Below are 26,992 nucleotides of genomic sequence, written 5' to 3'. Positions count from 1 at the left end.
TGCAAAAAAAAAAAAAGAAAAAAAAGTGTCCAATTTTGTACTTTTATACAGGCTGAATCATTTCCATATATTCCAGTTATATTCATAGGTGATTTGCATCTGCTAGATAAAAGCTTTAGAGTCTGTCTTCAATACATTTGAAATCAAACTGGCAGTAATCCGCAGAGCTGTCAAAGGCAGAACACTCTGATTACACGACAGATAGAGAGGCCAGATCTTCTTTGTGAAATAACAGAGATCATGGGTCATGAGATAAAGTTCACTCCACTGCTACAAGGGACTGAACTCTAGTCTGAAAACAACAGTCTGCATTTGTACCGGGCTTGACTGCACTTATTTATCTTGTGTGTCTGTGTGTGTGTGCTTGTGTGCCACTCTGCCAACCATGGTCGAAGAAATAAGCAAACAGAGAGACCTCGGTGAGGAAAACGACGAAGAAGAAGTGCAGGATACTAAAAAAATATTTGGTGTCTTTAGCAGAGAGAGTCTAACCATGCTTGGAGTTGGAGTCGGTGTGGTCGTATTGCTGGCGGTCATTACAATAGCTTCTGTTGTTGTGACTTCACAAGCAGGTAAAGACAATTTAAATCATTGGACAAAATTCTTCCTCTCCAAATTCCACTCATGTTATCCATGGATGGTTCACTTTCATATTGTGTGGCGCTCAAAATCTCTGCCTGTATTTATATGATACATAAAATGGTTTTCACAATATTCAGTTATCTTTATGTACAGCATAAAGCATTTTTATTATGATCGCTTGTAATAGCTTTAGTCGTGCCATTAATTTCATTATTATCATTCATCACTATCAGCAGCAGAAATGGTCGTTTGTAGCGCAAGCAGTAACAGTGGTGTAAAGTTATTTTATTATTTGGAATATTTGCCAGAGAATTGGAAATTAAACGGTGCGGTTTTAGTTAGTTCAAGTTAACAGGAGTGTAGATTCTTACAGTAGTAAATCTTTGAATTTCTCGCTTCCTGTGCATTGCTACAGACACTACTGGGCCTGTTCAGCCTTTTCCTACCAGTGGAGACATGCTGGATTATCTTGTCCAAAATGGCGACATCCAGGAGCGAGATGCCCTACATGTCTCATGGTACCACTCTGCCAACAACAAATCTGAATTGGACAAAGCCTTGAAAAGTAAACATATCTTTTTATATATTAATGAGTAACTAAAATGTGCTCTTGCTCTGTAAAGTGTGTACAAAAATATCGAGTAGAAGTGGCATTATTAGAAACACCACAAGCAACATAGAATAGTATCTGGTACATGTTACATCTGGTACATACTCTTGCTCATTGCTTTCCCAGGCACCGCCATGGTTCTGGAGGCTGACGTAAACGTGCAGGGACACAACACCGTCAACGAGACAGAGATCCCCATTATGGCTCACCCCCCTGATGTTTACAGCGACAACACTCTAGAGGAATGGCTGGAGTCAGTGCTCAAGTCCAAGAAAGGTCTGAAATCGTATCTTGCAACGGTGCTGTAATTCCGAACGAGCACAATATCTTCACTTTGTAACTGCTTTTATCAGTAAGTCCAAAGAAGCATATGTCCTGGGCTGCTTCATTATGTACAAAACATGAAATAAAAAAAATATATCACCTGTTAGGCTAGTTCAGTTTAAAACATTTAATATTTTTAAAATGCTTAGAAAATGGAACAACAATTGATGAGTAAACTATTTAAATGACTTAAGGTTAAAAACAAATGTGAGAAATAATTAAGTCTATGGAATAGTATATTTATATGGGTCTGGACACGGAATGAATCTTCTTGTCTCGTGTGAGCAGGGATCAAACTGGATTTCAAAAGCATTGAGGCAGTGCAGCCGTCACTGGAGATTCTGCGAAAGAGAAATCAAACAGGGATAAACCGTCCAGTCTGGCTGAACGCAGACATCCTCCCTGGTCCTAATGTCCCGAGCTTTTGGCCTGTTGTCAACAGTACAGCGTGAGTGAGCAAATAAAAAACATCCAAAGGACAAATAAGCACACACTCTCTCCCTCACACACACACGCTCACACACGCACGCATGCACGCACACACACACACACACACACACACACACACACACACACACACACACACACAGTATCTCAGTTGGCTCTATATCTACAGTAGATAAACAATATAATATGCATTATGTCAACACTGAAAATCACACTCCAGTGGATTGTTGAATTTTTTTTACTGTCTCTACCGAGACCAAAATGCATCCTAGAGTGACCTAGATTAATCATTTTAGGATTTTTTCAGCTTGAAGCCAAATGTGCTTTGTGAGTGGAATAGTATTAATGCTGTCCATTAACTTATATATTTATATACTTAATATACGTGTCCATTTCAAATTCAGCAGCTGAATGGGTTACCATTTATTCAGTAGATAAGCACAGCAGGTATAAAATCAGCCTGTTCTGTTCCAAGACTTCACTGTGATAATATTGAAAATGCCTCTAGCCGTATTGTAAGTAGAACAATACTGTTATCACTTTTAATAAAGAGAGCAAATTAAAGTTCTCCCCAGGACTCTAATGCTAATCACTGCATTCCCTATGAAATAATAAAAAAACAAAAGATTATAACCACAAATTTTATGATAGATTCATGTCGAAAACAAGATGATACATGTTGATATGCAATGTCTTGTGGATTTGTTAGACATCATTTGCAAGGATTATGTGTCAACCAAAGATATTAATGTTTAATGTTTTCTTCTGATTTTCAACATCCATCTTCTCTGCCTGTCATTTGGTGCAGTGCATCTCACAGCATAATAAACCTTTGGCTGTCAGTGGGGGGAAGCACTAACATGGGTGTGACATGTCTGTGCCCTCACACGCTGCGCCAAACAGAGGAGGCTGGTCTCCCCCTGTTGAGTCCGGTTTGCTTTTGTGTGGGGGTCTGTAGCGTAGTGGTTAAGGTACAGGACTGGGACACACAAGGTCGGTGGTTCGATCCCCGGTGTAGCCACAATAAGAGCTGCACAGATGTTGGGCCCTTGAGCAAGGTCCTTAACCCTGCATTGCTCCAGGGGAGGATAGTCTCCTGCTTAGTCTAATCAACTGTATGCCGCTCTGGATAAGAGCATCTGCCAAATGCCATTAATGTAATAATGTAATGGGTCGGCTGTTAAAATATTCCGTGGCATTCACTTGGCAAATAACACAGATTTAATTTGGTGACTGTTTTGTTTTGGTTTTGCCGTAGGTTCTTGGGCCTCATCCAAAGCGAATTCCCGGAGGCCACGATCTCTCCGGGGTGGAAGGTCCTCTACCTGCCTCTGACCCCGTCCTACACGCGCGCCATGGTGGAGAAGATGTACTCTCTCATCCGGCACGTCCCCCAGAGGGTCACCTTCCCTGTCCTGGCCGTCATGGCCAAGCAGGCCTGGCCCCACTTCAGCTGGCTGCTCAGCCAGTCCAGCAGGTACTGCCCAGCAGGTAACCCAGTCAGTGTGTAAGGGTACATAACAAATACACCCAGTGCTGGGGCCACTTCTAAATGTGGTCTTCGTTGCACAAGAAAGGGCGGCCCGTAGCGTAGTGGTTAAGGTACATGACTGGGGCCCGCAAGGTCGGTGGTTCAATCCCCGGTGTAGCCACAATCCACTCAGCTGTTGGGCCCTTCAGCAAGGCCCTTAACCCTGCATTGCTCCAGGAGAGGATTGTCTCCTGCTTAGTCTAATCAACTGTACATCGCTCTGCCAAAATGCCATTAATGTAATGCAACCAATGAAATTCACTTCAGAGCATTACATTTAGTGCATTATTTTTCAGTGAGTTCCAATCACCATTTGTTAAACTCTTCTTTTAACCTCCTTGGTTACAGAAGCAATTATGTAACTTCCCTGGGGGTTATAAGTGAATGTAAAAAAATAAAACACATTCACACTCAAATACCATCATAATATACAACTACATGTCCAGTACAATTATCACTTTAGAAATTATGTTAATAAATCACATCTGCCAATAAATCAATCTGAATGGATAACAGTAATGATGTGACTGTCCTGGGGGTTTAATATTCACACCCAAAAATATATAACAGCTACTGTATATGTACAATACCATTATCACTTTGGAATAACAGGGAGCACTTCAATGCTCGTACACAAGAGCTAGATAACTCCTTCATAAGCACTACATAAATATTCATAAGCACTTACCGTATGTAAATTATTGCAAATAGGCATATTATGGGTAAATGTTATTATGGGCAAATGGTAAAGACGTTATGATTCAACAAGTGACATTACCATGACATATCAAGTGAACTGACACATGATCCCTCTGTCAGTTATTGTGCAGTGCTTATGAATACTTATGTAGTGTTTATGAATGTGCTATGTAGTGCTCATGACAGAGTCGTATAGCTTTTATGTAGGAGCCTCTAAATAAAGTATTAAAAATAAGTCACTAGTCAATAGTCATCTGGAGATATCAGTGGATAACAGACTGTGACTTAAGTCATTCTGAGATTGCAGGTTTGAATCCAAGGTGGGGGCACTGCCACTATGCTACTCCAGCATGCTACTTAACCAGTATTTTTCAGTAAAATATCCTGCAGTATAGTTTGTATGTAAAGAATGTAAGCTATGTGGGTCACTGTGGATAACTGGGTCTGTTAAAAAATGTCAATGCAATTGTGTTTGATTTGCACTTTGTTGTACGTCGCTCTGGATAAGAGCGTCTGCTAAATGTCAAGTAATGTAATGTAATGTAATGTATGGCACGCCCGTGTAAAATTAGCCTGTTGTGTATTTCCTGTGGGTCAGGTTCAGCCTCACTCTCTGGCAGGGGGCGGAGAATCCCAGTGTAAACGATCTGCTCTTCATCCGGGACAACAGTAACCCACAGCGCATTTACTACGACATCTATGAGCCCGGCCTGTCGCAGTTCAAAGCAGCTGCTCGTGAGTTGTCTCTGCATAACCCACAACTCTCCTTTTTTCTACATTTTACACAATTCACTGTAGCCTGGTGGTTTTCGGTTGAAATCCCTAATGGGTCACTGCCACTGTACCCATTATTAGACAATAAATTAAGTCAATCTCAACAAGAAAATGTTAGACTTAAGATCTAATTTCTATAACTTTTGTGCTAAAAAAGACACAAATATTGCCAAAGGTGAGATAGTTTACTTATTTCAAGATTTGCCAATGGGGTAAGAAAATCTCACATGTCAAGGAAACTTAAAACAAGATATTTTTTGCCCTCAACTAGAATATATGAAGATATTAAGTCTCATTACCAGACAAAATCACTTCTTCTTTTTTTGCAGTGTAAAAAAAACAATTATTATATGTTAAAACTGTAACCAGTGTACATCATTCTGGATAAGGTCATCAGTTAAGCAAACAAATTATAAAACTTTAATTAAAATTGCTCCCATGTAATGTGACGGTAGATTATGAGTGATTTAGTCACTCCAGGCACAGGCTTAAGGTGGGTTTTGCATTGTGCAGTGCAGAAGGGGAGACTTAGGCGGTTCTACCCTGGAGGAGACCTGGTGGACTATTTCAAACCTGAGAACAGGGACGGGATAAACATTGGGTGGGACTGGGTCAGTGACAGAGCCTCCCTCCAGTCCCTGCTCAAAGGTAACCAACTCCCCATCACACAAGCCACACTACCTCCCCTTCGCTGCAGTTCTGTATTCCTGATCACTGTTCACAAATCCCTGAAGCAATGATCCGTGTTAAAAGCCCACTAGATTATATTACCAGAGGAAATTGCTACTACTGAGTCACTTGCCATCTGGCATAGCTCAAAATGCACCTCTTCAGACCATGCGTTTGACCCTTAACTATAATTACGATTTTGATTATGCTTTATAAAAGTGTACTAAAAATGTGTTCTGCGTACTTGTTCTTGTGCCCTTCAGTTTTTTCTTGTGCTTTCCCCTATATTCAACCCAGTTTCATCAATCTCATCAGTTACTGTGTCTAAAACATTTCTTGTTAGATGCTAAACGCTAAATGCAAATGTATATTGGAAAACTGGTACTTAATGTACACCACACATCAGACTGCGCAATAACGGTGCAAATAAGTAACTCTGTTTGAAGCTCGTTAGAAATAGATTGCAATTGAAAAAAAACAAAATGCTCAGCAATTTTGTTGTTCACAGGTAGCAGGGGTGGGATGCTAGTCATTCCGATTGGATCCAAAAAAGACCAGCCAGAGGTTCCAGTGCTGGAAAACTCCAGTCCAGAGATTTCACTCCAGGAATGTCTTGCCCTTGTCTCAGCCTCCCCTACGCTCCACGGCCTCTACTTCCAGGTCAAGTCTCAGACCATCCTGACCCCTACGCTCCACCTACTCAACCAGACCTACAACGGAGACCTCCTGTACCGACCCACCTGGATCAACATGAACGTGTCCCACGGAGCTTTCGAGACCCCCGGCTACATCACCGGCGCAGAGTTCCTGGACACGGTCGACCGGGTCTTCCCATACGTCACCCTGGCCCCAGGGTGGCCCCTGGAGGCCCTGAGCGAGGGTTACACCCAGCCTCTGGTGGAGGACATGATCCGGCTCTTCCGGGGGGCCTGGCAGGACGTGTCCCTGCAGTTGAGGGCGGTGCCGCTGGGGAGGTCGTACCCGGGCCGCCGGCGCCTTCTGGAGGCCCAGCCGCGGTTCTCCCTCACCGTCGAGCACGGGCCCGACCAGGGCGGCTACAACTCGGGCTTCATGGGCCTGATCTCGGTGCGAGGCGGGGACATTCACCGGAGCTTCTACAACATGCCCGCAGGCTACAAGGCCCAGCTGTTTATGGATGTGTTCACCTCCTAGAACAAGACCTACACTCCAACTGCTGTGGTCCTCACTCCTGGTCCCGGAGAGCCGCAGGATGTGCCGGTTTTCATTGTTACTCTGCACTTAATTGATCAATTCAAAGCAGTTAATTACACGGTTAACTCGTCTCACCTGGTTTCTTGGGTCTGAATTGGTTGCTGATTTTAAGGCGAAAACAAAAGCTCTCCAGGACCAGGAGTGAGGACTACTGCTCCAATGTGTCAATCTCAAATGTCAAAATATTTTTTTGTTTTGGTTAGTCTTTGGGTTTGGGTTTTGGATAGTCATCGCTATTTAAAATAAAAAAGCTTTTTAATAAACAGAAGATTTAACATTTATGAAAGCGTGCAGTTTAATTTATGGACCCTGAATACACCATTAGTTCCAGAAAAAAACAGTCTATGAAACACCTCAATTGCTAAAACAAACTCTAGTAAATCTAGATGAGGATCTGTGAATGGTTATTTAACGGGCCAAGAAATCCTGAAGAAACAGTCTATTAGAAACAATGGAACAAAACAGATTTAACAAAGCAGGAAATTCATTTGCCACCTAGTTGCTTATTTATTGTTTTAGTCCAGGCATGTAATTTACATTGAAAAATGGGGTAGGGTGTCGATGCTCAGCATTCATAAATTATTTTCAGCTCACTGATGTTCAAAATCGTGTATAAAGACTTGAATATGAAAGGCTTGATTGCTGCTCATTATATAGTGTTTTCTTGACATAGAATTACATTTACAGTATGATTACCAACATCTCGTCTTGTTTTCACTAATCTATTTGAAAAGAAATAGACTGTGAAGCATAGAAAATGTGCAATGAAACTCTACATTCCCACAACTGCACTATAAAAAAAATCCCAGAAAAATCTCCAAACATATAAATATGCCCAGCTCCAGTTAATTGCAAAATGTCTTTCTCACAACACAGACTTGTATGAGACATCTGTGAATTTGTTTTGTTAAAAATAATTCACAGAACATTCCCACAGTATCTAAATAATAATGTGTAATCCAGATGTGACTACAGTACCGATTCCACATTCCAGAATATTCTATTGGAATATCATAATGGAATATTACAATTCTGGGCCAGTTTTGCAGACACAGATTAAGCCTAGTCCAAGACTAAATTACATTCTGAATGGAGATTCTCCGTACAAAACAAAGTTTAGTCCAGAACCAAGCTTAATATGTGTCCGTGAAACCAGCCCTGTTTTTCTTAAGTGACATCTCTTACTCTGCAAGGTGTGTTGTGGACAAGTTTAAGTTACTATCATATATAACACCATCAATGCCAAACATGCTTTCAAACATGTTCACTTCCAGACACTTACAATAAGGAAAACTCTGTTTCATAACGTAAAAAAACCCCAAAACTTTTAACAAATGAACTATAGTATTAATTCTAGTTAAAAGGCAGTAAAAGGCTGTAATAAATCTGTGGCTGATGCAATGGCAGTAAAGGCCACAGCGTAACAGGCCACACACACCCAGCTCCAGGTGAGGTGTCTCGTACTGGAGCAGTTTGGAGCACCTCGGAAGAGGGGCCTGATGTTGGAGCTTTCCGCCCCGCCCTGACGCCCCCGCTCACAGCCAGGTGTCACAGCGCGGTGGAGGCCAGGAGCTCCAGGCTGTCCTTGTTCTCCTCCAGGAACTGGCTGCAGGACTGAAAGGTGCAGCAGAAGCTGGAGGAGAGCCCGGCGATGTCAGTGGAGATGTAGGGCAGCACCTCGGGCGAGGCCTGGTTGTAGTAGGAGATCTGGGAGACACGCGAGAGAAAGAGAGCGCGTTCCACGTCACCGCTACTACACCCACAGCCAGCTGCTCCCGTTCAGGACACCCTGCCGCAGCCTAATTGACACCCTTTCCAAGGACGCGTAAGCGTTTTGAGTTTCCACACGGCGGAGGGTTGAAGTTGGGGCCATTCACATTAAGCGTCCCGCTAGCTCAATGACACAGCAGAGTGAACAGAACCAGCGGAGCCCCACTCCGTTTGATTTGAGCCCGAGATCATACCATCCACAGCCCTCTAAATTACACCTGCGTGGGCTCGTAAATCAACAGCCACTGTAAAGCTAAATTATACCTGGGACCCGGTCGTTCTGTTTCAATGATACGCTCTGTATGACCCCAAAGTACACGCCGCTAATGGAACATCAATTACGCTGTTGTGTAACTGAAGCGTCCAGACAGCACAAGACCGTTTTAAACAGGCAAATGTGTCCGACGGCCAATAACTGGGGCCTCAGAATGAATGTAATGGGCACTGTTAGTACATCGAGGGAGTTGGAGCTAAAATGCCATACCTTTGTAACGTTGCTGGAGACCTCCCAAATACTGAACCCCGCGCATGTCACCTCCCCACGCTTGTAGTCTTCTGTGGGGGGGTGAGTGGGAAGGGTGACAGACCGCAGGGCAATCACGAACGGGTCCCTGGAAGGACAAAAAGCCTTAGTCTATCTGGAAGCCCGGTCACTTCCATGGCGTAAGTAGGCCCCCATGTCTCACACAAGATGGTGGGAGGCCCCTCACCCAGTGTTACATGGCCGCCTCCTGGAAGCTAGCAAGATGAAGTCCTGGACACTTCCGTGTTTGCTGACCGAGGGAGTGACCACGCGGTAGATAGTGTCATCTTCGTTCACCTGGTTGACCACCTCACACAGCCTTTCAGATAAAAAAAAACATCAAAACATTTACATAATATTTACATACCATTTTTCTATATTTACATATTCACATTGTTCTGTCACATTGTACATTCTGTGCTCTGGTGTTTCATCATCTCTGGGATTGCTTTTGTTCTATATTACAACATAACATGGGCACATCACATAGTACAAAGGTGAATTAGCAATACTTAGCTAATTGCTAACAACAAAATAGCCTGCCTTATTCCAACCACACAGGCTTGTTTGTAAATTCAGCCCATTGATACCACAGCCATCTTGGCTCTTGGCTTCCATGAAAAATCCCTTTTACTAGCGTGTAAAGCAATCAAACAGAATCTGATACTCCTTATCAAAGCTGATACACGAGAAGAGCAAAAGCATTTTGTCCAAATGCATCCTGATTATAGACTTTCTGTCCAAACGTGCCGAGGATTAAACAAAGAAGGATGGCAACCATATCCCCCGCCTCATCTGATCCTCATCTTAATCGCCTGTGATTAAGGGCACTGTTCTCTAACACACACAGAGCTCAACCAGAAACGAGACAGAAGAAAAGTCTTTTTTTTGTTAAAGACGTACTGAATATTACATAAAGCGTTTCACCGATAATGGCAATATGCTGAAGTGTGTGAATCATTTAGCTTCATGGTAGCTAAAAACAAATCTTTTCTGAAAGTAAGTTACCGATTTCCTTACATCCACAAAAATCTCTTCTTCACCCAGAGGGACGAAACAAAAGCAAAATCCATTTCTGTTCAAATGTACAAGAGAAGAGCCCAACGCATAACCCTTCTCGGAGGGTTTGGCCATGGCCAAAAGGACCCTTCCACACCTGTTTGCACCTGTGCCAGCGGGCACCACTTAAGATCACATCGCAAAGTAACGAGACTGTGAGGTGTGGTTCTTGCTCTGTGGTATATCACCCAGAAGGTTCTTGCTCTGTGGTATATCACCCAGAAGGTTCTTGCTCTGTGGTATATCACCCAGAAGGTTCTTGCTCTGTGGTACGTACTCATAGTTCCTGTCCCACTCCGGCCTCCGGCGGAGGTCCGACATCAGCAGGAAGACCTTCTCCGCCGGGACGTTCACCTGGGTCTCCACCCAGATGCACAGGACCTGGTTCTCCTCCAGTGTGTACAGGCTGACCTGGAGACCATGAGAAGTCAACTAGGCCTGCCGGACCAGAGCTACACCACATGACACTGCTCTACTTTACTCTACACCACTGATCTCCGTTCCTGGTCCTGGGGAGCCACAGGGTCTGCTGGTTTTTGCTTTTCACCTTAATATCAGCAACCATTTAAGCCCCAAGAAACCAGGTGATGTACACTGGCCAACTGCTTTCATTGATCAATTAAGTGGTGAGTAACCAGCAGACCCTGCTGCAGCTCTCCTGGACCAGGAGTGAAGATCACTGTAGCTGTTCATATGGCAAGCTTGCATGTTACATGTAATTCATATGCAAAATAAATCTGGTTAGAAGCTTTATGATGTGTTTGTCATAATAGTAACACATATTTGAATGAAGGCCCTGATACACTCCAGGACCCATGAAGGATAGTCCTTCCATTTGCAGTAAAACATTCTTAACAGCAAAATTATTCCAATGAACAAATCATTTGTACATGAGAAAAAAGCCAACAACATTTTCTGCTGCAAGAAATCAGGAGCAAGAGTATCGGCTAATAGTTGGAATTGGTCTCCCATAGAGACATACTATAAGTATCTGAGAAGAAATCCAATCCTGTGATGTAACTACACCTGTGGACTCATCATTATCCCACCCTGCTACCATATGGCTTGGAGAGACCTACCTTATTTCTCTCAGAATTTAACACCCAGTTGTTTCTCGCGGCAAGCATCTTCAGGGCAGACACGTTGTTGTAGCTCAGGTACACCTGCAGATATTCAGCAAACACAATTTTACACTTAATGGTTTCAAACCATTAAAAAAGTATAGTACCACAACTGGTCGGTCAGACGAAGGCACAGAACGCCCCCACATCTATCGGAGTGAGATAACAGTATCAGATACTTGACTCTTTATAGAGCAATTGAGAAGTCAGTAAAGACAAACGATAGCCTTTGCACCATTTTTTCACACTACAGCATAGGGAAGCCCTTTTCAATGTCTGGGCGTTCACTTCAAAACTGATGTCATCATTTCATAGAGCCTTGCACATGCTCAATGTTCACTGCTATGGGTGTGGCCCACACCGCTCATTGGCAGGTAAGGTTACCTGGTTGCTGGGATCCCAGGGTACGGACAGAGGCACCTCGGTTTGCTTACAGGAGATGATGTATTTCCTGAAGTAAACACAAGAGAGACCACAGAGTGGGGTTTGTAAAACTGGCACTGGTATACCATTATACCTTATTCTGTTCAGTTCAAACACTGACTCCATGAACTGATGGTGTGATGCAGTGTAGTGCTGATGGTTTATACAGGGGGAGTAGGGGTCTAACAGCAATGGCACTGCTATTACTAGTGGGAGGGCTGTTATTCCCATGGGGCTCAATCAGGTGACCTCCGCCAGTGACAACTCAGATGAATGGTCTTTATATTTGAGGGGAACATTTTGATGTATGAAGGTGACTTGTCTTGCAGAATTCACAGAAGCTTACGGCAGATAGCAGTATGCCTAACATTTCACACTTGTGTTTTTCAGTGCATACACTCATCATTCATGGGCTTTTATCAGAAGCAGGATTACCGAGTTAGCTAGACAACTGCGCAGAGAAAAACCCCAAACAGCTTGTTTTACTTCAATCCATGTTCCAGATTTGTAGCCATGATGAGATCCGCACAGCTGTTGGGCCCTTGAGCAAGCCCCTTAACCCCACATTGTTCCAAGGGGTTGTCCTAGTCTAATCAACTGTAAGTCCCTTTGTATAAAACCGTCAGCTAAATAACATGTAATGTTAATGTTAATTACCTGCCATAAATCTCATTTGAAGGCACTTTGTTCCACCAAACCGTTTAACTGGGCTTTTGAATCAGGGAATCATTAGATTGATGAGATCCGTTGAACTACTCTGCCTCGTTCTGGGACTGCCAGTGAATTGAAGAGAGCTGAAAAATGTGTTGGGTCGAGAACGCTTGAGAGTCCAGGGCCTGGTTTTGTTTCTCGCCTCAGTAAAAGGTCCCCTGGCTCTTGGGTAATCTACACCACCCTTTCCTTCTGAATAAATGATGAGCACTTTGAGCCAGCCCATTGTGTCAGAGACGAAATGAGCACAGCAACAACCATTAATGTAATATACACAAGAATCCCTTTTCAGATCCCGGCTTCTGGGCTGATCGATTTCTCTGACCTGGTCTGTAATCAACGTCCATGTCTGCGGACATGAGCAAGGACGTGTGTTGCATTCACTGCTTTTTCACTGACGGGAAGCGGGTCACTTGAGCAAACGGCTTTAACTGCACCTCTCACTTGTGGAGTGTCGAAAAGGACACAAACACTCCTCTAAGCCAATATCCAATATACACTTTAAGGAGCTCGACCACAAATGGTTTTAAATGGTGTTACTGCCAATACCGATGAAGCCAAATAGGAACTGTTATTTTGTGTACGAATCAAAAGGCAGCTAGTCGTTTCACCTGTCCAATCGAATCTTCTTCCTGGCGATGGCCTCCCGGTACCGCCTCTTTCCATTCTGTCAATGACATCACAGATATCAAAAGGGGAAACTCAAGCAAGAGGAAGTCTTTGGGAAAAAGCACAGAATTACTTCAACCAGACAGGGTACTTCAATTATACATGGCTACTGTTTATTACTTCTTTCCAATATATAGACTCCATTGGTGTGGCTTCACATGTGCAGACCCTAATCTAGTCCAGTTCTGCCCTCTTGGCTGAATATGAAGCGTAATTTCCAATAACTGAACTAGGACTGGCAGCTCAATTAATAAGATGAACTTTCTCAGCTGTGCATCAAAGCAAACTGTGAACAGTGACACCATTAGCTCTATGCCACCAGCTCTCAGAATCAGCTGACCCAAGGTAAACTCGCTGTCCTTTAGCACCAAGAGGCCAGAACCGGGCTTTGCTTTTGAAGCTATTGCCAGGTGTTGTTGAGAGACGTTGCTCTACCACCAGTGTACAGGTAGGTGTACTGTATGCATTTCAGCAACCCTTTCAATGCAAGTCAATGGTAACAATTCATTAAAAATGTTTCCCCAGAGAAGAATTTTATGTTTTCTTCATCTAATGTCTCCCCGTGTGTTGATTTTGTGAGGTTAGGGATAGTTTAGTGGGTGATGTCACGGGTACAGGCAGTTATTTGGTTTGGTTGTTAGTTTGTTTGAGCCCAGGCGAGGGCTCACCACGGGTTCTGGTCGAATTTGCGGCAGTGTGCGCGGTTTCCCATGCTGGTCCAGAACCTCGAAGGTCATGAAGGCGCTGTTGATGTGTCGTAGACTCTGCCCCACCTGGTAGGCCTCCGCACACACGCCCACCTCCATGCTATGACATCAGAGAGGGAGAATAAGCGGGGATTAACCTACATAAACTGCACAAAGGGCAAATTGTTATCCTCTCTCAAAATGAGGAGGTAACGTCTGCCGTTTCCATGTTTGGATATCTCCAGGCAAATTAGGATGAAGTAAAAACGATGAGTCCTCGGGACAGACTCATCAGGGTCACCAAGCAGTAAATCCAGACACAGCAGGAAGTGACATCATTTTAACCAAACTGACTAAACAATGATGTCGCCAAGCATTAAGCGGAGTCAAAGTAGGAAGTGACATCATTTTAACCAAAGTGACTAAAGAATGACTGAATTTAAAGTTCTCCTTGACCTAATTTTCCATGGCAACTGAGCAAAGCAACACAGTGTTATTACAGTGTTATTATATGATATGTACTTAGCATCTCAGTCATACTGTAAACATCCACACTTTGTTTGACAGTCCTGAGATGTGCTGTGAGCTATGATACACATAATGTTCTCTGTTTGCTTTGGGAACCTGTGCCAAAGTCCCCACAATCAGTTTTTAGCTTTTATTTATCTATTTTTTTTAAAGATATTTTTTCTGCCTTTTTCAGCTTTATTGGACAGTATAGTATAGAGGGACAGGAAGAATGGGAGCGAGAGAGAGGGAAAGAAATGCGACAAATGTCAGACGGTCGGATTCGAACCGCTGACGTCGCGGCTCGCAATGAGCATGCGGTCAGTGCTCTACAGGCTGCGCCACCGAGACCCCCGCAGCTTTTATTTTATTGAACATGAGGAAGAATAGCGGAGGGCTAGCGTATCCTCTCCAGGATCAAGTAACCAAAAAACATCTTGACAAACTGCTCTTCAGCTCTGAAAAAACTGGTTTTAAGTCTCTCAGCTGTGAATGCAAAAATAAATAAACAAAAAAAGAATATGAAAGCGATGCAGAGGCAACACCATTAGATTTGTTCTTGACCTGGGTCAGGGTAATTATAATAAATATGGTCATTAATTCAGAAAGTACATAAAGCTTGTAAAAATAAAGCTATAAAGGTGTCTACAAAGCAGACTCTACGGGAGAATAATGTCCTGGTATTTTTATTGTGCTTTTTTTCCGCTTCATCGGCCTTGGGATTAGTCTTATCGCTGACTTATCTTAATCACCTTCGCATTTCCACAGGAGAATTAAACATCAGCGTGACGAAGTGCAACTAGCGTCAGGGAGAATTCAGCTAACTGTGGACAGAACAGCAAGCATCTCGGAAGCGCTTCAAGATTTTGGGCCGATGCTGCTCTTGCCATCGTGCAGCACAGTGGCAGTTGGGAAAGGGTGACCCTAATATATCATATATTAAAATAAACAATACGTTTTGGTCATAAATCTATCATAATAAATCTGTCATAAATTTTCTATTAGCTGATGCATTTTATCCAACTTCAACTTAAAGTTGATTAGACTAAGCCAGACCCCCCCCAGACCAATGTGGTCCTTGCTCAAGGGCCCAACAGCTGCATGGGTGTTATTGTGAACTGGCAACCATGTACCGTAGCCACTAGGCTACATGCTGCCCCTATATAAATCAGTGAACATGATGTACTGTTACACCTACCAGGCCATACCTGGCATTAAACGACGCACCTGTGCTTGAAGGAATAGTTGACAATGGCCTTCAGAAGCAGGCGGTCCCCAATTTGGGACGGACCTCTGAAGTGGAACATGTCAATGGTCCGCAGGGTGGGGTGTGCGTTGCACAGACGGCTATGGGAGAGAGACAGAGAGAGATAGATAGTCTTACTTTCACAAGAAACCAGAGCCTTTCTGGCCTGAATAATGCAAACCCAGACAGCAAGCTCTGCTGCACTGAGAGAAAGAGCACCAGCTAGTGGCTGCTGAATACTACAAGGAGTAACGAGACACTGTAAATGAGTATGCACATTAATCTTACACTGCATCATATGCTTCATACTAAGAATACGCCCAATATCGGACATGTTTATGACTACAAGTAAATGTCAAAGTCTAATCTAATTCCATGCAAGAGTCTTTTTTTGTCAAACATTAACCAATGCGTAGTTTTTTTTTAATGCTTGCAATATGTTTATTTATGAAACTATTAAACCCAGTCAACTAATGATATGTTCTTCTTAATAAATAATAATAAACCCAATTTCACAGTCTTCGCAATCAAACCCAAACAGCCCAAATTTTCCATTACATGGCCATCCAATGTGAGAATGTTGTGTTTGTCCCAACAGGACATCCATCCATCCATCCATTATCTGAACCCGCTTATCCTGAACAGGGTCGCAGGGGGGCTGGAGCCTATCCCAGCATACATTGGGCGAAAGGCAGGAATACACCCTGGACAGGTCGCCAGTCCATCGCAGGGCACACACACCATTCACTCACACACTCATACCTACGGGCAATTTAGACTCTCCAATCAGCCTAACCTGCATGTCTTTGGACTGTGGGAGGAAACCGGAGTACCCGGAGGAAACCCACGCAGACACGGGGAGAACATGCAAACTCCGCACAGAGAGGCCCCGGCCGACGGGGATTCGAACCCAGGACCTCCTTGCTGTGAGGCGGCAGTGCTACCCACTGCACCATCCGTGCCGCCCCCAACAGGACACTAACTTCAAATTGAAAGTTTTTTATTTATTTATTCATACTGCATATGAAGACAAAAATATGGTCAACATTCACTTTAAAAAAGGATCCATGCTTATTTACAGAAGTTGTGAGGTCTAGGGTAAAGACAGTGAGCTGAATGGTTCAGTGTTAGTTTGTGGGTGAGTAACAGTGGAGTGGTGTTACCTGGCAGCAATGGTTGCCACGTTTTCCATCCAGGCCATGATCTGGCCCCCGAAGGTGTTGACCTGGTGGTTGGCATGAGGGGGCAGCACCAGCTCCACACTCTCTACCCGTGTCCTCTCTGCAGGCACCGAGTCCTGATGGTCCTGCCACTCATCCACTGAGATACACACACACACATATACACACGCGCGCACACACACACACACACACACATACACGCGCACACGCGCACACGCGCACACACACACACACACACACACACAAGCACACATATACACACACACACGCACACACACACACACACACACGCACATACACGCACACGCGCACACACACACGCACACATATACACACGCACACGCACACACACGCACACATACACACACACGCACACACACACACACACGCACACACACACACACACACACACACACATACACGCACACATACACGCGCACACGCGCACACACACACACACAAGCACACATATACACACACACACACCCACGCACATACACGCACACGCGCACACACACGCACACATATACACACGCACACACACGCACACATACACACGCACACACACACACGCACACGCACACATCCATATACACACACACGCGCACACACACACACACACACATATACACACACGCACACATACATACACACGCACCACACACGCACATACACACCACACACGCACACGCACATACACATACATACATACACACACACACACGCACACACACATACACGCACAAACACCACACATAGACATACATACACATACAAACCACACACGCACACACACACACATACATACATGCACACACATACACCACACACGCACATACACATACACATGTGCACACATGCATACGCACACACACAGGAACATACACGTGCACACACAAGAAACAACACACAAACACACAGACATTTACCAGACATTATCATAATGGTTTGTTGAATTCTGCATGTAGTCATATAAGCTAGCTTTTCTGACAAACATACTTTACCAAGATGCAGAGTAATCCATATGGACAACATTCACAGTACTTTTCCCTGAAAAGCTCTTTTACACAAGCTTCTCCTTTACATTAAATGGGTTCAGCTGTTGCGTATGAGACAGCAACAGGATGGCACCTGGTGAAATATGTGCAAGTTGGTGCTTGCTAGTCAATACCAGTCTTGTTGTTGAGCATAACAAAGGTTCCTGAGGGCGGTGTCTCTGAGGTCACGTGGCGACAGACCTTTCTGAAGGGTGGCGTTGTTGAGCAGGTCCTTCATTATCTCCACGTGGATCAGCCTCATCCTCCGCCGCTCAGCTGCCACGCTGTGCTCCACCTGCTCCGTCTGCGTGCGTGGGACCACCTGCGTCAGCTGCACCTGCGCAGATGCCAGCCAACGGCCCGGTTAAGGGGGCCCTGCCGGAGCGCGAACCGCGCAGAGCCGCACAGAACCGCACAGAACCGCACAGAACTGTACAGAACCGTGCAGAACCACACAGAACTGCGCAGAGCCGCACGTAACCTCACGTAACAGCGCATAACCACACATAACCGCACATAACCGCGCATAGCCGCAGAGCCACACAGAGCCGCGCATAACTGCACAGAACCGCACAGAGCCGCACAGAACGTCGGTCCGCTCTCACCTTGCCTGCTTCCGTGCGACGGCCCACAAACGTGGCAAAGGCGTGGCACACCCTCCACTGCCGGTCGGTGAAGAGGTCCTCACACAAGACCAAAATCCCCACCTGTGTGCACCACAATTCTGTCAGTCCAAGAGCAATGTCGCCTCCCCATCTATTTCATCACAGTTTCAGAAACAACTGGTTCTTAAAACTTTTTAATATCAGTAAAACTGACATGAGACCCTAATGTTCAAACAATATGCAAAATGTAATATCACTGCTGCCCTGTTCTCAGGCATCCATTGGCTACGCTGTATTTTTGTCACTATTGTCCAAAATTCCTTGGACTGACATTGTCTGCAGTTGTAAACCTGCATAGACTTGCTGCAAAAAGCTACATTAACTCCAGAATTCTTAATGCTAGTAATGAAGCCATGTTCATTTCACACCGTATTAATTAATGATTGCAGTCCTCACCTCCATACTTGAGTTGAAAGCTCTGTTGACTTTAGCCTGGATGTTGACCACCTGTCCCACCCTACAGGAAGACATCAATCAGGTCAGCATAATACCTCTGATTTCAAGTGATATTGGGTCGTTAGTTACCTCAGAGACAGAAATACATCTGTGTGTTGCTGCATTTTAGTTCCTGTTGGACTGTTTACATTCTAGGCATTCTAGTCGACTAGCGAGTCATCGCAAGACATTTTTGGTCATTTCTGGGGGTTAAGGATGCAAATAACACAAATCGAATGCTTATCAAATAAGGTCTGTGTTTTAAATTTGAAGCTGTGGTTCACTTACGGCTTTATTGTATGACATTTTTCATGGTTCAAGGAGGACTCTGTGTTTTGTTTGATCATGTTGGCAGGAGCGCATATGTCACAACTCGGCCAATTTGTGGTGTATCTAGAATCCTGATTTCCCAAAAACTTGAAAACTCGACATAAGGGTTTCATGTGGGCCTTTCCGGTGTGAAATTTGTATTGACCAAAACTGTCAATCACCATCTTTTTTTAACTAATCAACAGACTACTGCAAATCATGAGTAACTAATAAAACACTAGCTTTGGGGGTTCATGAGCCTCATTTTCCCATTATTCAGGTGAACCATTATAATGTCTGCAGGTTGTCATTTTTGACTGAAAACTGTTTGGACAGGACCTCATCCACTCCATGAAATGAAGATAAATAGCTTATATTGTTAGATGACGCTACAAGGTTAAGGTCAATTGGGCATTCACAGACTTCCTGTCTTTGTTCTCATTGGTCCTCAATTCATGTATTGATTTGATGGAAGCTAGAATGTTGTGTCATGCATTAGTCAGCTGCTAACTTCGGGAAAATCTGAGGTCATCTGGCCTGCCCAGCAACACACTCCATCATTTAGCTGTTGTGGCTCATACAGGGCATTGTCAGTTTTAGACTTTCACTTTACACAAAATATTTATACAAAATATCAGAGATCAAAAGAAACCCAAAAATAGCATTACAGCCCTCAGGGACCACTGAATGGCAACCTGAGAGATTTGAAAATACACTGGCCGGCCAACAATATGGGACCTTAGGAAACATGTCTGACACCTACACAAAGCTCCTTTGAGAGGCAAACCAACAAGAAATGACGCTCACCCTGAAATCCAACCATTTTGTGTAAAAGATGGACACCCATCCCAGCAGCATCTATGCACTGCAAGAGGAGGCAGGCAGACGGAGAGGAAACACATTCGCTGAGGTGTCCTTTTCAATGCTGCCATTTTAATTTAATTCCACCAGCGGTAATTAAGAACCCCATGAGTGGCAACAGTTGCGCTAATTACCGAATCCTGCCCTTGTTTTACACCACACAAGAGGGCTCATTAGAATCAGCCGCAACATCGTCAGCGGCTGCTCAGATCTGATCCGCCTAATAAACGACAGTTTAGGCAACGCAGCCGGGGGCTGTAATGACCCAACGCCACCGGACACCCATCTCAGCGGTGAGGGTGTTGATAAATCACCGATCCAATGTAATTACAGCCACGGCGCTCGGAACGGAGGGAGTGATCCGGTAACCCAGCTCCGGAGGCTGGCAGGCTGTGTCATAACCCCTATGAATTCTGGGTAGCCTGCTAATTCAAGCTGTGCACACATTCACAACTTTCTGGAAGGAAACCTGTAAATAACTGCACACTCATGTGTTTACATCACACAAGCGGTCTCATTTTACACTGTACTTAAGCTGTTCTCAGTTTCAAATGTTGCCTTCCTTTATAACATGCAGTATATAAAAAAAAAAGGATCAATGGCAATGCTACTGCCAGCTAGACAATCCAAATTTCTGAATGCAGTATACCTGTGTTTCAAAGACTTCTCCTAGCTGTGTCAGACAGCAAATCGCTTCTGATACAATTCACATGTGAAGATGCAATATTTAAAATGCCCAGGCCTAGCCAGTGAGTACACTAATCGACAGAGAGGGGAATGTTCTGTGAAATATCTCCCTCCGAGCGAGGCTCCCGCCGCGGGCTCTAAATCACAGCGGTGGTAAGGATCTGAGACCCGTGCAACACTGCAGACTCCCTGAATCAGCACGGCTGGCTGGCAGAAGAGACCTCTCTCACTGCTCTGTTACAGTTGGGCCTGTAAATTCAAACAGCAAACAACTGTGTACACTCTCCCCGTAGCACAATCTCACTACACACAACTCATTTGGTTAAGAGGTTTGTACAGATAACCAAATACAGATACAGATGACGATGCTACGCTACTGGATGCTTGTGCATTGTTGTATTGTACTGCATTGTATTTTTTCAGATCAGTAATGATACGGTACACCAGTGTGAGATTTTGCTCTTGGGATGCTGCATTGGTAGCTGGGGAATTGCCCTGTTCTGCTCGATGAGACACCAATGTCATACATCACAGAGGAGTGACAAATCCCAGTCTGAATCATATAGTGATAGCAGCTGTTGTGCTAAAAAGCGCTACGCTCTTATCTGAAGACATTCGGAAGCTTTGTACTGCAAACTCAATGCCCTCACGTTCCCGCGCATCCTGAGGGACAGGGCTTAAAAATAGGCTGTTATCAATACCACTGTTGTTATCAAAAACCACACTGGCTTCACCTTCAGTGGGGGGCAAACAACAGCAGGCCATGGCAATGCACACTGAACACAACCAAGGTCTGATGTACATAGGAAATTACTTTGAGTTGTTTCAAATCTATATTACGCTCATATTACACTCGGAGCAAGGAATGAGGATTTACTAAAATGTACTTTATATTGATATCTCTGGCTAGCTACAGGTACTTAGCTATTGATTATTTAATCCAACAAATGCATGTAAATGCACCACTTGTTTGTCAATAGATGGGACCTCCAGAGTTTGACTGATGAGGATCTGTTCAAGGATTAATGATCTTCTAATATTGTCCCTATTTGCCTTCACCTGCTTCACAGCATGAATTTTAGAGAACACTTTTTTACTAAAGGTGCTGACAACTAGCTGTGGGTGTGCAAACTGGCAGTATAACTGAACAGTTTTTTCTGAAAATGTGAATGAAGAAAGCAGTGCATTCCCAAACATGAGTAGACTTGCAAGACATAATTTGAGCCTTTCCACACACTTTTGTTCGCAACACTGTTGGTTTTCTGTTCCTGAAAACAGCCACTTTAAATATTCAGGAAGTGCCTTTTCCCTCTGAACAGAATCAGATAGCAACAAATTATATAACACATTTTATCCATCCTTAGCTAAGGAGGATGGACTACAACTCCAACAGTACTTTATGCTCTCCGCAAGGGCCCCACTCCCAGTGAGACTAGGTGAAAGTTCAAGGGACTGTTGGGGCCTAAACTTATGATTTAGCAGAAGGAGAAGAACCAGCCGTCAATCTTCTAGTTCTAGGTATGGTGGTCCCATAGTCTTGGCAACTGAATGAGTCAATGCATTTGATTCAGCAAGAATAAAAATAAAAAAACCTTATAGTTCACCTGAATTTTGTTGACTTACAATATATGTCACAGGCAGATATTGTGTGGGTCAGTATGTTTATTGCTCGTATTCAAATCAATGTGTGTTAGTAAAATGGGCAAGCCTATGTTTGCAGAAATAAAACAGCTCATCTGATATTTCAGACAGTATATTTACCCGATCGTGTGCTCGAAATAGATATCATCTACAGATGCGGTGATGCAGGGGCACCCAGCATGCCTCTCCGCTGCAATGAGACAGGAAACAAGGACATATGACTTCCTGTACACAAAGGATGCATGTACAAGCATTTCACCAGAGCATGTCTATCTGTACTCATCTGTCTTCAAAATGTTATTCTATAAAGGGATAACAATTCCATGCCTTTTAGCAGCGCTGCAAGCCCACTGTGTTTTATCTGGGTTTGAAGAGTTAATTAGCAATTACAACAAATTCCTGCTTACACATCTGTAGCCTCAGTGATGAAGATCCTTACATCTTCGTTCCCTGAGCATGTGTAGGGTAGATAACCCACAGACTGCTGTAATCAGTTTCTGACAGCAAGTGTATCAGTTACCCAAAGTCTGTTATCTTCAGCAGATATAGAAACTGTTACAGCTCTTTCTGTGCGCAATACTGAGTATGATTGAATGTAATAATAAGTAAGAGGAATGATTTGCATGGGGACATTTCACTTGAACACAGCCTGTGGATCAAGCCATCCACCTACTGTAGGTAATGAGATGATTGCCCTTATGATTAAAAGGAACTTCTGTGTGCCACCTTAAAAAGCTTTTCCTTTGATGAGGCGCTGCACAAAGCAAGTAATAAACAGAGGATCCTGCCAGGTCCTCTCTTTGGAGTGTGACACATGCAGGAGCAAGAGAGGGCTTAAGACTGAATCAGTTTGGGTATACAGTTCCACACCCAAATGGCTGCCAGCCATTACAAGCATTATCAATTTGTTCAGCAGAAGTATTTTTTATACAGTGTAATACTTAATGAAGTGATTCTGTTCAATCACCTTCCCCAAGGTTAAAACGGCCATACCACGGTACTTGAATCTGCAAACTGAGTTACTGACTAGATCCCTTGGCACAGTGCTTCTCTGCTGACCACTCCAGCTGATTCCCTCAATCCACACATCACACATTGCCTGCCATTACACAAACTGCCTTCCCTGTTCACTGAGAATTTCACTGGAAAAGGGTCTTGAATAAAATCACAAACTAAACTATAATGTACACGTAGTGGGTTTGTGGACAACCTCCATACCCTGACCCAGCAGAGCCTACATTCTATCCCACGATGGGACCCTTTGGCTGGGTGCGCTCACCAGACAGACAGGCAGTGGTGTCCATCCACTTGAGCAGCTGTCCCACACTGAGCTCCCCGCGGTGGTTGGCGTGGCAGGGCAGCACGATCTGGCTCATTTTCACCTCCGTGGGGTTCCTGTATTCCTCTCCATTCTCCAGGATGACCAGGGGCTCGTCCCACTCCTGCAGGGCCTGGCTTTCCGAATCCATGGCTGGAGGGGCGAGGGCCTGGTGGATGGGCCGTCAATGAATCAGCGCTTCTCCAATGAAACGCTGGAGGTTTTCAAGACCAGGCTCGATACAGTGCTACATACTATCAGGCCTTTAGGTAAGGACCAATACCACAGACTGTCTCTCAGAAACGTGCATAGTAACAGACAAATCCAAGCTGTTGGATTGAAATGGTATAAAAGCCAGGCAGATCTAGAGTGCAGCCCAGGGCAAAGTCTCCACCCTTGTTTAAGGATCTTAAGGTTGCGTAATCTTATAGGAGCGGGGGTTGGTAAACACTCAAACACTATTCCTCTTTTCACATTCACTGCCGTTCACCCAGGTTCCTGTATATAATTATTCAGACACGGACTCTTACGCACTCGTGATTGATGCAATGCGGCTCTGAGGTAGACAGCTGCAAACACAGCAGAAACTGGACTGGGTATTACAGTGCTCATATCATGTGGTGGCTGGATCACTGTCTAGGACACTGGACACTGACCTTTGGCAAAGAAAGCCCTCTGACACAGCTGCCACCAGTCAGGTAGACATCTTATCACTGTTGCTGATAAGTGGGGGCAGAAATGAAAGGGTTTTTTTTGTAATTTGATGAGTACAAGATAATGATCTATTGGAGGTAGAAAAGTGGTCATGTCATAACTCAACATTGATCTGATCACCCTTGTAGCCATAGTGCAGGTCAACAAATAGTTCGGTGGGATTTACATAAAGAGAAATACTTTAGATGAGACAACAAAATAAAAGACAATTAATAAGACGGTGCCTAGGGATGGTCTTTCAAAACATCAAACCCTCAAAGGGTGGTATGAATGCTAACGCTAGTCTGTGACACTAACTGAATCGTGCCAGTTCCTAAAGTTTGATTTCGGTCCTACAAACCTCGAAGTTGTCACCCCTGGTGTAAAATCTAGCTTGAGCTATTCATTTCGGCAGTCACATCGTCTAAGATGTAAGCTACATTTCAAGTGTGAGGCGAAAGTAGGCCAACACACATAGCAGGCATATTTTTGTACACAATTGCACAAGGGCACAACCCCGTCCGTTATTTTAATACATAGCACATGGCTAGAAAACAGTTACATAAACACAGTTTGAAAGTCAGCCAAACAATCACGTTCTCAAATTTAGTACCGGAAACCTACTGTGTATGCTGGGTTTTGTTACGGTTTTTAGAAAAATTACATAACCGAGCTTTGACATCTTGGTGTTGCTATACTAAATTATTTTACTGCGGTGTTGTTTATAAACGCATAAACAAGGCTAGCGGCAATGACAAGGCAGAGCATGTGCATTGCCTTTGCGCCTGACAAAATAACCGCGGCATTTGTAAAAACACCCCCCTTCGCACCTGACTGCATACAAAGGAGTCCATTATCCGAAGAGAATTGTATTGAAAACCATTGTTTTAGTGCAGCACAGCCAGACAGATTTAACTCATAAACACATTCACCTTCTTGGAAGAGCCGAGTGTTTCCCAAAGTCAAACAGCACGATCACTGTCTTGGAGAGAATTACTATTGACCAGTTCTTACACGCATTTACTTACTGTTAATGAGGACACTGCAATTAGGAAATTACTTTAATAATTAATCATAAAAACGGATTAATGTCACATTTGTGTATAAATCACATCACACGCGCAAACAAAATATAGAAATGTAATCCTTCAGAAATTGTTCAATGCTTAATAATAGTCAGTTAGCCTATGTAACGTTAACTGACTCCAGAAAGTATAAGAAGTTTTATTCCCGACGTATGGTATGTCGTAAAACAAATACAAACTAACATGTGGATGTTAACAAACAGCATAAAGGTAAACAATCAATTAATCGCCTTCGTAACATATGGTTTTAGACTTAAAAAAAGAAAAAGTAATTACTATATATTCACCTTATAATTAAATGGAAAATAATTCGCTTCTTCATACTTTCAACTCATTCAACTTTCATACCTGCTGCTCTGTGCAACGATTAAAATGAGTAATTGTGACTAAATTGCTTTAATTTATTTAGCAGACTAGCTATTGGCTACTTTTGATCTCGCCAAACATTCCAAAAAACTTGACAGCCTGCCTCTCACGCAGGCATGCACGCGCGGGGTGCTATTGCTTTATCATTACTTTTCCTGTGCAGCAAGAAATTGCGATCCAATCTGTATCTTTACATTCTAGTAGCATGTCGGTAATGTTCGGTCTATTTGATCTTTGATTTAGCTATAGTTAGTTCTTGACATGCTCTGTGAAACAGAACTAGGCTATCGCCAGAGATTTCATAAACAGTTGAAGAAGAATATCTACTTACTTACTTACTTGAGAAGTTAATCCGAAACCGTAATCACATCTGCGCGAATGTACATTTGTCCTAAACAAACATGTACAATGACAAAAAATATAAATATGCGCTACTCGTGAAAAAATGTCACTACTACTAACCAAGTTACAGAGTGGAACTATTTTTTATGGCAGCGAATCGCACGCAGCTCATTGGATCAACATTTGCTGGGGAACTCGTCACAGGTCGGCAAGCCTTTATTTAAGGTGGAACGAATAACAGGCCATACATTTTGCTCAGTGTTTAAAAAAGTAGTGTTTCGCTGCTTAACGTTAAATTACAAGGTTGTGAAATAATTCAGCTGGTTCAGACTTTATTCATTTACTTTGCTTAAGTGTACAGATGAAATGGGTCTTTACTCAGTTATATATAAAATAAATAATGACCAAAGTGCGCGGAGTATTGTGTTATAATATCTCACTGGCAAGTTTTATACCGGCCAAAATGCTAAATGCTCGTAATTGAGATCATGTTGCTTAGCAACCAAAACATTTGGGCACAATCGTTTTACCTGTGCTTTGTCTCTGATAATAGCCTACGTAAAACAGCTCTTATAAGAGATATTCCAGATATAATATCGAAATGATTACATATATATTATTAACGTTTTTGTCTTTCACTATTGAGCCACAACCATATTCAGTAAACTTTACACATTAGATGGCCAAAACATATTGCCTTTACAGCAAGATTCTATATCAGCTCTTTCTTTGACGTCAGGGGCCAGATAGCTAATTCTGGAAAAGGCCTAGAGCTCCTTTTGGACAGC

At 43.5% G+C, this 26,992-nt stretch overlaps 2 protein-coding genes across 8 annotated transcripts; one reads left to right on the top strand and one right to left on the bottom strand.

Moving 5' to 3' along the window:
• Window positions 1–394: 394 nt before the first annotated feature.
• On the top strand, window positions 395–6,986 carry fam151a (family with sequence similarity 151 member A). The gene is made up of 8 exons (XM_061243449.1): window positions 395–572; window positions 998–1,147; window positions 1,319–1,468; window positions 1,805–1,964; window positions 3,222–3,440; window positions 4,792–4,928; window positions 5,481–5,615; window positions 6,145–6,986. Exons 1-8 carry the CDS (start codon window positions 494–496, stop codon window positions 6,807–6,809), a joined length of 1,695 nt encoding a protein of 564 aa, XP_061099433.1. The 5' UTR covers window positions 395–493; the 3' UTR covers window positions 6,810–6,986.
• A 366-nt stretch (window positions 6,987–7,352) lies between these two features.
• On the bottom strand, window positions 7,353–26,350 carry acot11a (acyl-CoA thioesterase 11a). Of its 7 annotated transcripts, none has more exons than XM_061243446.1 (17): window positions 26,198–26,338; window positions 24,375–24,437; window positions 23,680–23,887; window positions 22,521–22,590; window positions 18,864–18,924; window positions 18,408–18,509; window positions 18,004–18,139; window positions 16,748–16,904; window positions 15,566–15,685; window positions 13,814–13,952; window positions 13,088–13,143; window positions 11,727–11,793; window positions 11,301–11,384; window positions 10,499–10,632; window positions 9,350–9,481; window positions 9,124–9,250; window positions 7,353–8,576 (listed from the first exon to the last, which is right to left on the bottom strand). In XM_061243446.1, exons 3-17 carry the CDS (start codon window positions 23,867–23,869, stop codon window positions 8,418–8,420), a joined length of 1,734 nt encoding a protein of 577 aa, XP_061099430.1. In that variant the 5' UTR covers window positions 23,870–23,887; window positions 24,375–24,437; window positions 26,198–26,338; the 3' UTR covers window positions 7,353–8,417. The 7 variants fall into 7 exon arrangements, with proteins under 7 accessions (XP_061099430.1, XP_061099431.1, XP_061099426.1 ...); XM_061243447.1 differs by having other exon boundaries at window positions 26,202–26,255; XM_061243442.1 differs by lacking the exon at window positions 24,375–24,437 and having other exon boundaries at window positions 26,194–26,350.
• Between the last annotated feature and the right edge of the window lie 642 nt (window positions 26,351–26,992).

This window comes from Conger conger, chromosome 5 (assembly GCF_963514075.1).
Source record: "Conger conger chromosome 5, fConCon1.1, whole genome shotgun sequence".
In the NCBI taxonomy this organism is placed as follows: Eukaryota; Metazoa; Chordata; class Actinopteri; order Anguilliformes; family Congridae; genus Conger; species Conger conger.
The sequence above is the reverse complement of the archived record's forward strand: the minus strand, read 5'-3'. Positions and strand labels throughout refer to the sequence as shown.